At 56.9% G+C, this 16,141-nt stretch overlaps 4 protein-coding genes across 4 annotated transcripts; 1 reads left to right on the forward strand and 3 right to left on the reverse strand.

Moving 5' to 3' along the window:
* Nucleotides 1-30: 30 nt before the first annotated feature.
* Nucleotides 31-2,271, reverse strand: SODALDRAFT_289766 (WLM-domain-containing protein). The gene is made up of 2 exons (XM_028608629.1): nt 1,658-2,271; nt 31-1,540 (listed from the first exon to the last, which is right to left on the reverse strand). Exons 1-2 carry the CDS (start codon nt 1,833-1,835, stop codon nt 276-278), a joined length of 1,443 nt encoding a protein of 480 aa, XP_028471445.1. The 5' UTR covers nt 1,836-2,271; the 3' UTR covers nt 31-275.
* A 103-nt stretch (nt 2,272-2,374) lies between these two features.
* On the reverse strand, nt 2,375-6,802 carry SODALDRAFT_327846 (hypothetical protein). The gene is made up of 2 exons (XM_028610536.1): nt 3,321-6,802; nt 2,375-3,252 (listed from the first exon to the last, which is right to left on the reverse strand). Exons 1-2 carry the CDS (start codon nt 6,539-6,541, stop codon nt 2,688-2,690), a joined length of 3,786 nt encoding a protein of 1,261 aa, XP_028471446.1. The 5' UTR covers nt 6,542-6,802; the 3' UTR covers nt 2,375-2,687.
* Nucleotides 6,803-8,474: 1,672 nt separating this feature from the next.
* Nucleotides 8,475-10,529, forward strand: SODALDRAFT_269732 (hypothetical protein; the record flags this gene model as incomplete). The annotated part of the gene is made up of 1 exon (XM_028607681.1): nt 8,475-10,529. One exon carries the CDS (start codon nt 8,475-8,477, stop codon nt 10,527-10,529), a length of 2,055 nt encoding a protein of 684 aa, XP_028471447.1.
* A 546-nt stretch (nt 10,530-11,075) lies between these two features.
* Nucleotides 11,076-13,519, reverse strand: SODALDRAFT_43917 (hypothetical protein). Its single transcript, XM_028615372.1, has 3 exons — nt 12,764-13,519; nt 12,001-12,635; nt 11,076-11,842 (listed from the first exon to the last, which is right to left on the reverse strand). Exons 1-3 carry the CDS (start codon nt 13,400-13,402, stop codon nt 11,248-11,250), a joined length of 1,869 nt encoding a protein of 622 aa, XP_028471448.1. The 5' UTR covers nt 13,403-13,519; the 3' UTR covers nt 11,076-11,247.
* Between the last annotated feature and the right edge of the window lie 2,622 nt (nt 13,520-16,141).

The raw sequence follows: 16,141 nt of genomic DNA on the forward strand, positions 1-16,141 counted from the left end.
GAAGTACGTACATGCATGCATGCATGTGCTGCTGTGTAAGGTAAGCCAAGAACTCACCACCATGGAAAGCAACAAAAAGTTGCCAGGTATGGGAAGAAAAGGGGGCCATGCCAAGCTGGGCGAGTCTAGACCGGATCAAAGACAAGACCATGTTCGTCATACGTCACATTGCACTGCAAATTCATTCTTCCTCCTTCCTCCTCCTTCCTCCTCCTTCCTCCTCCTTCCTCCTTTCCCTTTCCTCGTTCCCATGCACCAACCACCAATCGTTGGATTCACCGGGAATTGTCTTTCATCAGCCCGCATGCTGAACAAGTCCACCACTCCCTCTCCATGCACGTCCCGCAAAACGAGCACTGCCAAAAGTCCGACGCCTTGGCAGGCCTCGCTGCCGCCGCTACCGCCGCCGTGCTCGGCGCTGCGTCCCGCCTGTTTCGGGTATTGCCCGTGATTCGTGTACTCCTATTCCTATCCCCAGCCACCTGCTTCGCCCCGACATTGGGAGGACTCTCTGTGAGGTCGATGGTCTCGCTTCGCCTCGGCGGCGTTTTCACCGTAGATGTAGATGTGGTGGTACCCGACATCGAGGCCCGCTGCTGTTGCTGTTGCTGTTGCTGTTGCTGGCGCCGTTTCTCCTCATTAGGCGTCCAGCGTGTCTCCCCCACATCCTCCTTCGTCTTTGAACCCTTCTCGGCACCGCACGCGTCGCAGCAAAGGAACGTTGAGGGATTGTGCAGGGTGCACACCCCACACGTCCATCCCCGTTGGGCCGACTGCGGTGGTGGTGGTGGTGGCAGCGGTGGCAGCGGTTGCTGGTCCAACAACCTCGTCGACGACGGTCCATGCATCACCGAACCCCCCCCACTGCCCTCCGGCCGTTCCGCGCTAGGCGGCACATAATAGTTCCCATACTTCAGCTTCTCCTCCTCCTGCACCAACTCCCACAACGCCTGCGCAATAGCCGCCTCGTTCGCCGCATCCTCCTCCGCCTTCGTCCGAAACCCGCCCCGCGCCGCCTCCGCCTCGATCCGTCGAATATCCCCTTCCCCGAGCCCCCCGCCCGCCGTCCCGCACCCTTGCATCGTCCTCTTGCGCCTCTCCGCCGCCGCCGCGATCGTCCGCCGTATATCCTGCCCCGGCCCCGGCCGCGGCGCAGCACCGCCTACCCGCCGCCCGCCGGACCCCGTCGCCCACGCCGCTTTCTGCCGCCGCGTCCGCTCCTCGGCCGCCGCCCGCGCCAACCGTCTCGCCTCCTGCATCGGGATCCTCCTGCTGCTGCTGCTGCTGCTGCTGCCGCCGCCCAGTCGGCGACCGGCCGAGAGGAACCCTTCGCCCGTGTAGCCCTTCATGACGAGACCTTCGTGCTCGTCGCGCAGCTGGTTCCAGAGGGCGTGGAACCTGTCGTCGTGCGGCCCGTGGACGATGTGCGAAAGCTCGTGCAGCATCGTATCGACCACTTGCTCCACCGCTAAGAACTGGTTCCGGTCGCCCGCATGCCGGAGACGGAGGAGAATCTTCGCGCCGCGGTTGACGTTTAGCCCTAGACCCCTATATTAGCAAAAGTGTACCGGCCAAGCGTAGATGCTTTTTTGTGCAGTTGTTTGGTGTGTTAGTTTTGATGCTGGTGATAGATAGTGATTCTATTGCAGCGGCGTACCCAGCAGGTTATGCTGATTGGGAAGGAACTCGGCCAGCTCGCCGACCTTCCACTTCCTGGCCCGCATGATGGGCTTCACCAACGAAGCCACCTTCTTGAGCGTTTGCAGGGCTTCCGACGCCCGGGGGAAGTGCGCCAGGTGGGAATAGGATAGGACAAGGGGATCGTGTTCCCTCATCTTAGATCCGCTTCGCAAGCCGTCGTTATCGAGCCTAAAATAAAAGAGGCCAGGAAAGAGAAGCAAAAGAAAAGAAAGGAATCAAGGTGGCCTCTGAGTGTAACATGAGATTCGGGCCCGAGTAATAACCCTAAGAAAGAAATCTGGAAATGTAAAGAAAGTCAAAAGTAGTAGCAAAATTCGGTGGGAAGTAGTGAGGCGGGTAAGTGGTGTGGTAGGCAGAAAAGAGTAGCAGATATTCGTATATCACGAAGGACGAGGTGAGATGAAATCCCAAGGGCCCACGGAAGCCAGAGATAACCGTTGGAGAAGCCTCAAGGTATCACGGGGACATAGAAACGCGGAGAAAATGCTAGACGTTGTTACACCGACTCCCCGGCTCATGTCAGCATCGACGACTGAGATTTGTCCTCGGAAGCGCGACACGTAAGTTTCATGCCTGGTCAACAAGCAGGGGAGGAAGACGATGGAGTCGAAGTCGCCCCCAGTCGATACCATCGCCGAAAATATTCCACGCTCAGGAGTAGTAATCACTGCGGGGGATTATTACATAAGGTACCTTATTATCACTCTAACTCGCAGGTGCCAACAGGTGCACTGCGGAAATAGGTGCAGCATGTGAACGCCGCTGAGAAGAAGCGCGAGCACATAATTGACCACAAGACATCTTCCAGGGACGTGTTATGCGTTTGGCTAGTTAGTTCTTCTATGAGGACAGCTACAGCGAATACCATCCGGTCCGCAAAAGAAGAAGAAATAATACCCGTAATCCAACGCCTCCCGAGTTATCCACCGGTCGGGTGTCCCCCCCGCCAAACGCCAAATATCCATACAAAAATAGAACAAAATGCTTCACCAAGCCTTGGACAACGGGCTGCTAACCTTGGGCGCAAACTGCAAGCTCTTCCGGCGCGCAGCCATCAGCCTCATCAACACACTCTCATCCTTCTCCCTGTCCAGGATACCCCGGCCCATCTCGCTGTACGTGCTGGGCTTGGACGGGCACGTCATGAGCCCAGCCTTCTTGGAAGGCGAATCGTCAAAGTCGAACGCCATCGTGGGCGTCTCCGGCGTCAGCTCGGCCGCGTACCGCGCCAGGGCATCCGGCGCCGGCGTGACGGGAACCGGCGTCAGCAGGGCTTGCCAGTGGTCGTCGTCGTCGTCGTCGCCTTCCTCGGCCCGGTCGGACGGCGTGTGCATCCATTCCGTGCTGTCGCGTCGGTTCATCGGCGTGTTGGGCGCCGTCTGCGTGTGGCGACGCCGGCCTTTAGTCGGGGAGCCGGACGCCAGCATGCCGTTCATCTTTTCCAGAGCTCTCGGCTCCATGGTCTTGCGACGACGAGCCCCCCCGCGGGGTGTCAGGGACGTGTCGATGTAATACGGTTGTTCGTCAAGCCACTTGTTCTCCCTCTCGCAGCTATCGAAAAGCATCTGTTAGTAGTAAGTCCAGGGCAGAAAAAGAAAAGGGAGAAAAGAAAAACGTACTCAAGAACCCAGCTGACGCCAACACACTGGACAAGGCCCCTCGTCTCACGGATCTTCTCCAGCGTACGCTTGCCGCCGTCCTTGTAGACGACGTGCGTAATGCCAACCTTGTCGGAACCACCGGTGCCGTCCGGGTTCCAGGCCCAGTTCTTGACGCAGCGGGCGCCCATCTGGTTGAGGAGATCGACGAAAATACAGCTGGCATCGGCTCCCTCGCTGGTGTGCACGTCCACAAACACGACGGCGCCGCTGAGGAGCGACGGGTTGAGGTCCCGGCGTGGGGTGCGTGCGGGAGTTCCCATGTTGGACCACGCCGCCTCCGACTTGGTCGGCGTTGCGGGCGCCGACGTCCCCCGGCCGCCGGATCCAGGGTCTTCCTGCCCGTCGTCAATCTTGTTGTTCTTCATTGGAGAGTACGAGATGACGGTGGCGCTCCTAGTGAGTCCCTGGGTCGGGCGGCTGACGGGCAGACGTGAAATGCTGGCGGCGCGCTTCCTCCTCGGGCGAGGCGTCGAGTCATCCGCGGGCTTGAGCGGAACCTTGGACACGGTATGGAACTCCCGGTGAAGGGTGCGCATTGGGGTATTGGGGGGAATGGAGACGCTCGGCCGGGTGTCGGCACGGGCCAGGGCAGGGTCGACGGGCATCTCGTTCTCATCGCCATATTCCTGGCTCGCATCGGAAAGAGAGTCGTCAAAGCTCTTGGTGTTCGCCCCATGGTAGACCTGTTCAGGTTCCAGGAGGGACATCTCATCGGCCTCGGCGGCCAGTTCCATATCCTCGTCGGTCACCATAATGTCGTCAAACTCGGGCTCTTCAGTGCCACTCATCAAGCCAGCGTCAATTGCGTCAACCGCGTCAATGGCGGCGTTCAAGGACTCCTGGGCCTCCGACTCGGCGCGGACAGTCATCTCGTCCTCAAAAAAAGTGCTCTTCACGGGCGACGGCTCGACGTCAGACGTCACTTCGAGCTCGGGGGACTTGGGACGAGAGCCGTGAGACGCGAAGCCTCCCGGGGTTACAGACTGCTTGGTGGTCTTGACGGGACTGGCGGTGGACCAGGCGCTGAGTTGTTGGGCAAGAGGGGTGAATCCAGCAGTGGGCACACGAGCCGATGATGCCAGGCTGCGTCGAGATGACCTGGTCGCAGGAGTCGTTGAGGCCAGATGATTCATTCGTAGCTTACAAGTTGCGTCGTCGTCCTCAGGCTCCGAATCCAAATCGTGATAGGGCTCCCTATCCCTCTGTCGCAGGCCGAAGGCACCCTTCGGAGGAGAGCGGGACAGTGCGGCAGAAGGGGTAGTAGTAGAATCAGCCGGCTGCGACGCCGTCTGAGAAGGGGAATCCGACTCATCTACCACCATGGGGTCAACGACATCCACAACCTCGGCGGATGATGGTTCCTGGTAGGAAATCTGAAGCGGTTCGGGCGACGGTGCTGCTGACTGGGCGGCCCGGCCTTCGAATTGCTCGTGAAGAATGGCTGGTCTGTCCTTGAGGGCCGGGTCAGCGTGGCGGGGGAGAACTGCAGACAGCCTGCCGGGGAAGTGAAGTGTGAGAGGTTCGCGAAGGTCCAGTTCATCGGCAAGTTGATTCATCGCTTCCTCGCTGTGCTCCTCGATCATGAGTTTTTCGGAGGACGTCAGGGCAGTCGGCTTTTCTGAGGGAGACTCCGACATCTCGACGGACGGTTCAGCCACGACGGCAGGTAGCGCGTTATTCACAGCAGACGAGGTCTCCTCCACAACAGGCTCTTCCGGGGTTGGAGAAGGCCGAGGCAGGATGGACATGTGAGGCCGCTTGGCCGGTGATTTCAGGAACGAAGGGTTCCGAGCAGAGACGTTCTCGTCGGATGCGCTTCGGCTGGCGGAGGGAAGGTTCAAGTGGAAGCCCTTGAGAGCCGATTGAGGGCGCTTGGCAGGCGTGTTGAGGAGAGACGATTTGAAGGGAGTGGCGTGGGCGTCCGAGCTAGGATTTGCAGCCGAGGCAGAAGACAACTTGGGGAGTGTGAGACCCTCGCCCCGTTTGGCGGGCGACTTCATCGACTCCTTCTCCTTAGACGGAGATGTGGCAAGGCGACGAGCTGGGCTGGTCAGAGCGTTCCGAGGCAGACCCTCCTCCTCCTGCTCCTGCTCCTGCTCCTCCTCCCCCTTCTCATCGACGGACCGGGGTTTCTCGGGTACCGAGTCTGGCTGCTCGAGTCGGAGATTGGGCTTTCTGAAAGAAGAAAGGGCGCTCGCGGGAGGCTTGACCGGATCTTTGACCATGGACCTAACGGGGGCCTTTTCCATGGTGGTAAGCTCATCTTCTGAATCGTCGCGGGAGTATGGCACCTGAGTGACCTTCTTAGGGCTCAGAGGTGCCTTGGGCTCCCTCGCAGGGCCCGCGGCCGAGGTCGAGGTCGAGGTCGAGCCGGCCCTGGTAGCGGCAAGGGCGGCCCTCGGCAGCGGGGCTTTGCGCACCGGGCGAGCGCGAAGACCAGTGGCAGCAGGAGCCTTATCGGCAGACGCAGACTTTTTGCTGGCGTCGGGATCGACATTCTCCTTCTCGGGTGCTTCGAAGGTGACCTTCTTCTTCACCTTCTCCTTGGTAGTCGTGGCGGACATGGTAGTCGCGGTTGATGAGACGGTCGTACGGGAACGCGTCGTTGCTTTCTTGGGGGGGTCTGGCGCGGTGGACGTGGGGGCGTCTTCGGACACCGGGGTTTTCTTCGGCCGTCCTCGGGTGGTGGGCTTGGAAGGCTCAACCTTGACCGACTCTGGACGAGGAGGTTCGACGACAGTCTTGCGAGTGGCGGCCCTGGCGCGAGGGGCGCGGGTTGGAGCGGTGGCCGACGTGGAAGTTGAAGTTGTTGTTGCTGTTGCTGTTGCTGTTGCTGATGATGATGAAGACTCTGCTGTGGCAGGCTCAGGGTTCTTCCTAGGCCGGCCTCGAGTTGCCCTCGTAAGGCGTGTGGCGGATTCTGGTCGCTGGGTTGCTTCGTTGTGTTCTTCTTCTTCTTCGTGTCTCAGTTGTTGTCTCTGTCGTCCTTTGTTTTGTGGCTCTACCTCGCAATCGTCCGAGCGAGTTTTCCTCTTATTACTAACTGGGCCGGCCGAGGCAGCAGCCTTGGCTCTGGAAGCTGCGGTGGTGACGCGAGAGGTCTTGGACGACCCGGTCTCGCCTGCCTTTGCGGCAGCACGAGCTCGGGTCATGCGTTTGGGGGGAGACTGAGGATCCATGTTGACTGAGTTTAGGTTCCCAGGGAAGATATGATATGTACGGAAGGGTGTTGCTTGCAGTTTCGTGAACGGGAGGAAGCAAAAAAGATGTCGTGCTCGACAGAATGGACAAGGAAAATGGAGGGGAAAAAAGAGGATATGCTGCACTGTTGGGTTAGGTTAGTAAAACAAGGAGAACTTCGGACCAAGTTAAAGCTGTCGATTCACATTCTGCAGCAGCGAGATGATACGTTGATGGGGTAGGTTTATGGTGTTGATGACAAGGTGCAAGGTTGCGAACAGTGCTGGTAGGCACGACGGGGAAAGCTGTTTTGTTGACGGGGCCAAAGTTGCTTAGTGATCGGAGGAAGCTTGGACATGTTTGTCCTGTTGCCAGGCCAACACACGGTTACCGCGATGGGGCCCATAACAGAGCTTCGCGTGACTTGGACGGTGTATCGTGTATCGTGTATATTCCTCTTCCTTTTTGACGTTGAGGACATCATCGTCATATGCCAGAAGGTGCCACTAATTGCTACTTGTTCTTCGGAATGATTGGGAAGTACACGTAAATGAGACGAATATTGGGTATTGTTAGAGACTTGAAATGATCGAAGATGGAGCTTATCCACAGGATGTAGCTGTCTCGCTCTCTTCTCTCTCTCTTCCTCTCTTCTGTGCCGGTGTCACGCCTTATATATGACCAGATCAAACTACCACTCAGGACTTGGAATGTTCTTGTCCAAGACCAACGTTGCAATATGGCAGGGGAAAGACACGACACGGGATTGTTCTTTTATTGTCTCTCTGTTTTCTTCTCCCCCTTTCGTCCTCTGCACGAGTATTTAATTTAGTTTCCTCGTCCCTCATCTCAGACACGTGAACAAACAAACGCCACGAACGGTTTCGTCCCCAGCTTTGTTTGGATTAGGTAATTGACTTTGAATTATCCATCGTTCCGGCACACTCTTAGCAAAACGAACGACATTTGGAAGTAAAGCTGGCTACAACGTACCGTACACCAAGTTCCAATCAACCAGTCCCCTTCTTCATCGCTCGCCATCATGGACGTTTGCGGTCTTATATTTTGTGTTTTTCTTTGACACTCTTTTGTACAGTCGGTGGGGCTATGCGAGCTGCGCCCTGGTTTCGTAATCCCCCAGACGCCGAGGATCCCGGCGCCAAGTACCTTACTCAGTACACATTTCGCCCAACTCGACTGCTGTAACTGAAGTACACTAAGGTACCTTGGCAAAAGAACCGAAGCAGTTTATATCGTCATACTCCATATAGAGCGCTTCGGTTCTTTCAGCCACCGACTGTACTCTGCACCAATACCAAAGCCTACGAATACATACCTACCAATAATATTAATATTAAGCCAAGGGAGGGATCCCGGTGCCTACGCCGCCAGGCGTTCACCTTCTCATCTGATTTTCATTTCTTCAAAGTACCTACACAATACTCCGTTCTTTGTATTCATACCTTCCTCTTCATTCTTTTCGTTCCTTCTTTTGGGGACCTGGACTTCGTACAACACGCGTACGAAGTAATAGGGTACCTTAGGTACAGTAAGTAAGTAGTATGTACGTACATACGGGAGCCGTCTCAGCCTCACCGCATCTCACCATCTCCTTACATCTATTTCTCTTATCTCTCTATTTCAACTCTTAAACCACCTCTTCTCCATTCGTTTACTTTTAGAACATTCGCCCTTACCTGCAACAGACTTAGGAGGCCTTTTTTTCTTGTCCTTCGCTTTTCCATCTTCATTTGTACCTCCCTATCTACTCTTCAATTCAGTTACTCTTCGTTGTCCTGCCTGCTACTGAAATATTACGGTCCTTATTCCTTGGTACCTGAACCCTGGTTGGAACCCTGGGCGTTTCTGCGCCGGCTCATTTGGTTCATATTTCTACTTAACGACATCCCTATGAACTCGGAAATACCCATAATGCTCACAGTCTCGCGAACGTTACTATGGTTGGGTCTGGCATTGACCGGCGCCCCGGGTGTTCGCTCTCACCCGGCTGCCGACTCAACCTCCCCGGTCTTGTCCCTCGACGTGATCCCCCGCGCTCTCCCAGACTCCCCCAGCGGCGACTACGCCCCAGCAATCGTCGACTGTCCCCGAACTCGACCCTCCATCCGCCTGGCCGACCGCCTCTCGGACGATGAGGCCTCGTGGGTCCGCCGCCGTCGCAACAACACCATCGAGCCCATGCGCGACCTACTCGTCCGCGCCGCTATCCCCGATTTCGACGCCGCCGCCTACATCAACCGCGTCCGCGACAATACCACCGCCCTCCCCAACATCGGCATCGCTTTCTCCGGCGGTGGTTACCGCGCCCTCATGAACGGCGCGGGCTTCCTCACTGCCGCTGACAGCCGGAACCGCGACTTGGCGGAGCACGCCACCGCCGTCGCCGGCCTCCTCCAGTCCGCCACCTACATCGCCGGCCTCTCGGGCGGAGGCTGGCTCGTCGGTTCCGTCTTCGCCAACAACTTCTCCACCGTCCCCGCCCTGCAGCGTGGGGCCGAGGACTCGCCCCTCTGGCGCTTCGACCGCTCCATCCTCCGCGGGCCCCGAGAGTCCGGCATCGGCATCCTCAACACCATCGACTACTGGCGAACCATCCACGACCAAGTCTCCGCCAAGGCCGCGGGCTGGGACACCTCCATCACCGACTACTGGGGCCGCGCCCTCTCCTACCAGCTCGTCAACGCCACCGACGGCGGTCCCGCCTACACTTTCTCCTCCATCGCCAACTCGCCGCACTTCCGCGACGCCGAGGCCCCCTTCCCCATCCTCGTCGCCGACGGCCGCGCCCCCGGCGAGCGCATCATCTCCCTCAACGCCACCGTCTACGAGTTCAACCCCTTCGAGATCGGCTCCTGGGATCCCACCACCTACGGCTTCGCCCCGCTGCGTTGGCTCGCCTCCAACTTCACCGACGGCACCGTGGGCCGCGGCGGCGGCGGCCTCGACGACGACAACCGCGACGACAACAACTGCGTCCGCGGCTTCGACCAGATCGGCTTCGTCATGGGCACCTCCTCCTCCCTCTTCAACCAGATCATCCTGCAAAACACCACCGCCGCCGCCGCGGACACCCCCGTCCCCTCCTTCGTCGTCGACGCCATCGAGTCCATCCTGCGCCGCCTGGACCGGAACGAGAACGACATCGCCCAGTACGAGCCCAACCCGTTCTACCGCTGGAACCCCACCGGCCAGTCCCACAACGCCGACGCCCGCCAGCTCAGCCTCGTCGACGGCGGCGAGGACCTGCAGAACATCCCCCTGCACCCTCTCATCCAGCCCTTCCGCGCCCTGGATGTCATCTTCGCCGTCGACTCCTCCGCCGACACCCACAACAGCTGGCCCAACGGCACCGCCCTCCGCGCCACCTACGACCGCGTCGCCACCGAAATCGGCAACGGCACGCTCTTCCCAGCCGTCCCCGACGCCGACACCTTCATCAACCTAGGCCTCAACCGCCGCCCCACCTTCTTCGGCTGCGACGCCGCCAACTTCACCTCCAGCCGTATCAACGACGACGACGACGACGACGACGACTTGTTCGTCGTCCCGCCCCTGATCATCTACGTCCCCAACGCCCCCTACACCGTCTTCAGTAACGTCTCCACCTTCCAGCCCTCCTACCCGCTCGGCCAGCGCGACGCCATCATCCGCAACGGCTTCAACTCGGCCACCCGCGGCAACAACACCCTCGACGAAGAATGGCCCGTCTGCGTCGCCTGCGCCGTCCTCAGCCGCTCCTGGTGGAAGGCCAACGAGTCGGCCCCGGACGCCTGCGCCCGCTGCTTCGACCGCTACTGCTGGGACGGCTCCACCGACACCGCCCCCGTGCGCAACTACGACCCTGCGTACATCATCGGGCCCGATTTCGGCTCCGAGGAGAACGCGGCTGCTGGGCTGCCGGGGAGCCGCGGCCCCTGGGCGTTGAGTGCCATGCTGGGTGTGGCGGTGCTGATGGTAGCTTTGTAAATTTAACGAGTCTGCGATGGATGCATGGTAAAATGGCTTCACCCGTCCATATTTCATACTCATGAATTTTTCATTTTCATTTCCGACTTGCTTCCTCTCCGTCGTCCTTGTCGACCAGATGGTCAGAATCTCCGTATATTTCGTGCGATTAGCGTCCTTGGTATATCCCGCTGTTGCCGGCACCCATACCCTACTTACCCTTTCCCGTCCGGCAGAACGACTCGCGATCTCTCCTCTCCTTTCTTCCTTCATACCATAACCTCCTCCAGCCCAGCATATGACGCAAAATCTGTCCCCGTCGACAGCTCGCCCGCAAAATCGCAACCACTCGTCTCATGCCACTCCAAAAAACCCACCCCCGCCCACCATATATAACCCCCATCCATGCCATAAAAGCCATGTATTGCTTTCGCCGTCATCATGATCGTCTAGAAAAGTCGTAAAAACGGACGTCGTGAGAACATCATGCGAAAAAGGGGGCGCGAGGGCCACCAAGCTCAATCAAAATGCAGCACGAATGTGAGACCGGTCATAAACTGCCGCACATAACACACTGATGCAGACAGAACACTGAATGTATCCCACCCTAGGAACGGCCCAGGTCGAAAATAACAACCAGCTAGGGAATCGTAAATCTGAGAGAGAAGAAAGCGAGAAAAAAAAAAAAAAAGGAGATATATATGTTCCCTGCGCCCTAGACCGTCGGAACAACATCTTTCTAACGACCCGCACGAAAGGGGCCCTCCACTCTCACATCCTTGACCCCATCAGGCATCATCCGCAGCCACTCGGTCCAAGCCTCGTTATCAACAGGTTCGTCCCCTAGACGAAACACCAGATTAAGTTGCTGACCTTCCGCGCCAAACGGAAGGCTCGTTCTTAGCGGGCTGATATTGGTCGGCGCAAGGAGGATGGACGGCAGCCGCGCGTTGCCCGTCATCTGCATGTGAAGCGGGGACGGAAAGCTGGTGATGGTCTCCTTCTCGGGGTATCTATCGTGGATGAGGGTGGGGTAGCTCGAGAGCAGCTTCGAATGCAGCTCGGCCGCCGAGAACGGATTCATGAACCGCTGGGACGCTCGCGTCTTGAGCTGCTCCGTCACCACCTTGGTGAACGTGCAGCGTTCTAGCTCGTTGAAGTGCTCTTCGGAGATGGCCGCCGAGATCAGTTCGAGGACGCCTTGCTCGCGGACCATCTTGGCTGAGGGGTAATATGCGGCGTCCATGATGATGAGGGTGTCGCCGCAAGCCTGCTCGAGGACCTGTTGGATGCCGCTCCATCGGATGGTCTCGGCCTTTTCCCGGTCTCTAGTACTATTGCCTTTTCGTCAGTAACCAATTCTCCCTCCCTCTCCCGCCTCCCCCCCTCTTGTCTCTCCCTTTCTCTTTTTGCTGTTTCTCCGTTTCCTCCTCACTTCCCCATGTCTTGTCCCATCACTCTCCGAGAAGAGAGCTGAGAAGGCGCGACATACCTAGCAAGGACCATCTCCCGATGGCCATCCAAATACGAATGACCGTTGTAGTAAACGATTTTGAGAACGTCACGCTGGTCGCGATCCTCGGAAAAGTCGGTAATCTTGCGCGACAGCCATCTCCACGGACTCTTGCAGTTTTCCGAAGTGGACGGAATGGTGTGGATTTCAAACGTATAACGGTAGTACTGGTCAAAGACTTCGGCCAGTTCCTTGACGGCAGCATCGACATGAGGATCGTGGTCGTCCTGCCAGTAGAGCAGCAGCACTTGGGCACTCGCGTACCGGCTGCGGTGCGGGTTGGACAGGATTCGAGAAACGTTGGTCTGCAGGTCGCTCTTCAGGCTTTCGATGCCGGGCAGGACCGTGGGCTTGTCCAGCCTGGGGCCTGAGGGCAACGGGGTCCGGATGCGCGTTTCGCTGAGTCGTGCCTGGCCAGGCTGGCCGACCGGAGGGTCGAGGTCCATCTCGTTCGGATCCTGGGCGAACATGGACTTGTGGCTGCTCAAGCCTTGGGATGGGCTGAGGGGTCGTTGTGCAGAGAGTGGGGCGAGTTCCTGAATGGAAGGGCTGTGAGATCTGTGATATTTCTTGACGGCGTCTTCCCATGTCATATTGTGATGGCTGGGATGGCACTTGAGAATGCGATTTCAAGTTAGCAAAAGGGAGGAAGAAGAAAAGAAAAAGAAACGAAAAGAAATAGATATAGAAAGGAAAGAGGAAGAGGAAGAATCAGATGGAAAAGAGGATGACAACAACATACAGCAACTCTCCGGCGGCGGCAATCGCCGCATGCGCCGAGCTTCCTGATGAGAGCGGCCTTCTCTCTTTGCTGTTGCGACAAAGGACCAGTTCGCCTCCTGCTCGCGCGAACCCGGTTAGAGACGTCGGTCCCATCCTTCACATGGAAAATGGATGTCAAGTTAGGAGAGGTGTCGGCACTATACGATGTGTTGTTTGTTTCCGTTGACACATTGGTAACAGCAGAGGCCGTGGTCACCATAGTGGCCTGTGTGGAAATGGACGAATTGGTGTCCTTTCTTATGGGCGGTGAGGTTGAGGCTGACTGGTGAGCGGGCAAGCCGGTCGCCCGGAGCTGAGGCGACATGGTCAGGTCGACCGGTGCTGCTGATGTTGGTCGCGGCGACTGACTTTGCGTGTGGTGATGATGCTGATGCTGGTGCTGCTGGTGCTGCTGGTGCTGGTGCTGTTGTTGTTGCTGTTGCTGTTGCTGGTGCTGCTGTTGTTGATGCTGCTGCGGGTGGTGGTGGTGTGGCAGCTGGTCGTGAGTCTGTTGCGGACTCGGTGAGGGTTGTTGGTGCGAGACAGAGCCGGCACGATTGGCCTCATCGGAGGAGCTCGTCTTCGGGGGCGCCTCCAGTAGATTGGGAGCCGGATGCATGCTTGTCAGAGAGGCACTCGATGGCCCATTATCAGGAGAGAAGTCAAGTACGGTTCAGCAATGGCGCGCCAGTTCCCCGCTGTACCCTCGTTACGCTTTTAACCTCGGGGCCCCACCGAGGTTCACCGAAAGGCACAGTGACAGAAAGAGGGGTGGCCAGAAAAGTCAAAGTGGTAATAAGGTGTGCGACACAACCAGCAGCGCCTTGAATGGTTATTGTTCCTTTTCAAATTTTTTTGAGCTCCTACCCCTTTTTCTTGTCCTACAGCAGGGACTATAAGAAAGGCGACAAGGGTGATAAAAAGTGAGGTTCTGGGCCGTGCTTCATATAATGTGCCAATGCTTGCTGCACACTGTGTCGTGTAATGGTCGAAGTGTTGTGATGATATCGGCCACTGTCTGGCGAACTTTTTTTTTTTCGTTTTGTTGAGGTGATGGGAGGTGAGGTGAGGTGAGGTGGAAGGTGAAAGGTGTAGTAAGGTGAGGCAAATACTCAACAGGCGAGAGAGACAAGAAAAAGGAAGAAAAAAAGTGGGAGGGATGGATCTAAGGGTGTTTTGGTAGCAGAAATGGGGGGATGAAGTGCACGAATAAGAGGAAGGGCATCGGTTCGCATAGGCGCCAAAGTTTCCAGAGGAACCAAGGTCCAACGGTAATAAAGAACGAGGGAAAAAAGGAAAAAGGGGAAAAAGAAAGAAAAAAAGAAGAAAAAAATCGAGACATCAAGCAGGAGGAGAGAATGAGCCGGGGAGGGGGTGATGTGCCCCATGCACCGGCGGGTCACCGAGAACCGGAGAACAGCGCACCGAGCGAGGAACATAGAGAGGTACGCGGAGACTCCACCTATTGTCTCGCAAGCGCGTCACAGTTCTTCTCGTCCTATTCTGGATACACTGTGTAGGTATCCGTCTTGCTCGTGTGCCACGAGCTTGGCTACCTTAAGGTACTGTACTACGAAGTACTTATATTTTATAATTACTCCCTTAGGTACTTACCTTATTAGTACATGCGGATACTTTTGTCCTCTGAGAAACAGGTTCGGTTCGATCAAGAGAGTATGGCAAGGCAAGGCAAGGTAAGGTGCGACCAATCCGAGGTGGCGGTGACGTGACTCGAGGTCCCTGCTTCTTTCCTCGAGGGATAGGTACCTCTCGCTTCCCTTTACCGAGGACCTAAGGTACATTGGTGGCTGTCGCCGTGCTCGTACTTGGTCTTCATCCATTTACGCTTCACTTATTTACGCCGTTATATCAACTCGTTGCCCATCTTGTCTTGCCATGTGAGGCGCAAAGCCAGCCAGCCGCTGTCTGCCTTCTCTCTATTGCCAGCTTCGTACCAGGTAGACATATTTGTACTCCGTACCACTCCAGCACCAAATGGGGACAGGGCAGTAGGGGGCCAGAGCTCATCCCGCCTATCGGGTTGGCTCGGTGAAGTGGGTAAGTGTTCCCCCTCCGCATGCGGGACATTCAAGTCGGTCAAGGTGGTGAGAAAAATGTCATAGGGGATTCAGTTTATTAGCAAAGGGCCGGGCGGATATCGGGGAAATCGCGGGAGTCACGAAGTTTACGTCGGTCTGGGCGAGACGGCCTAGAGCTGTGTCTGATGCTGATGTTCTCTTACCCAGAAGAGACGAATAGCTACGTAAGTATGCGAGTAATTAATTAATTATCTCGCAACGTATTTCGTACGCGCTTGACCCGGCACAGAGAAATAAAAACGTTACAGGCTGCAAATCGACCCCTAGTCGAGAGGGTGGGGGGACCAGGGGCCAGATGCGGGTGATGCGGATGTGAGGTCCGGGAAGCTGCGAGGGGCGTGGGATGACACCGAGGAGAGGAAAGAAGGGAAGAAAGGGTCACCGGGGGATCTTGAGGCTACCTATTTACATACGACGACTTGGTACATAAGCCCTTCAGGTACCTTAATTAGCACTGCAACTCTTATCTCTAGGCCGTCTGTTATGTTCATCATCATGTACCCTATGCAAATATACTTCATACTCCGTACTCTAAATGTACCAGATTGGGAAGGCGGAAAGGAACACAAGGGGGCCCAAAGATGTGACCACCGACTGATCAATGCCAATGTCACACTGTCTCGGCTCAGCGGTCGGTCTGGCTGGCCACTAGTGTCCAATGGTTTTGCACCATACCCAGTCGCGGTTGGTGGGGGGGTTAAGCCGGCAACCCTCACCTCCTCACCTCCTCACCCCCTCATTTCCGTTCCCGTGGCGGTTGATGTGATCCAGCTTCCGGGATCTGATATACAACGTAACTCGGCGCTTGACTTGACTGTTGACCTGCAGACTGCAGAATCCCAACTCGCGACTACTTAACGCCACCTGAGCCAACGACCAATATGACGGGCTGATACAAAGGAGAGGAAGGGGAAAATTCGATCAAATGGGTGACTACGGTGTAGCAGCCAGATCACGTTTGGTTTCGGTCAACGCGGCATGGACGCAGACTCCACTCATTTCCTTATTATGCGTTGTCGGGAACGTCGAGGGATAGTCGGTCACGATGGCAATAGCCACTTTCTCCCTACTCATTCTTGACGACGTTACCCCTTTTTCGGACGTCCATGGCCCCGATGTCCCCCCCCCCCCTTTCTTATGACGCACCTGGATGGCGTCCGTCCGTCCGCCATTCCGTGCATCTGAGGCCGCCCACTTTGAGATCTTGGTCCAACTCATATTGCGTCCACCTCATATCGCCCAGAGAGGGGGCAGAGAAG

The sequence above is a fragment of the Sodiomyces alkalinus genome, assembly GCF_003711515.1.
Source record: "Sodiomyces alkalinus F11 unplaced genomic scaffold SODALscaffold_1, whole genome shotgun sequence".
NCBI lineage: Eukaryota > Fungi > Ascomycota > Sordariomycetes > Glomerellales > Plectosphaerellaceae > Sodiomyces > Sodiomyces alkalinus.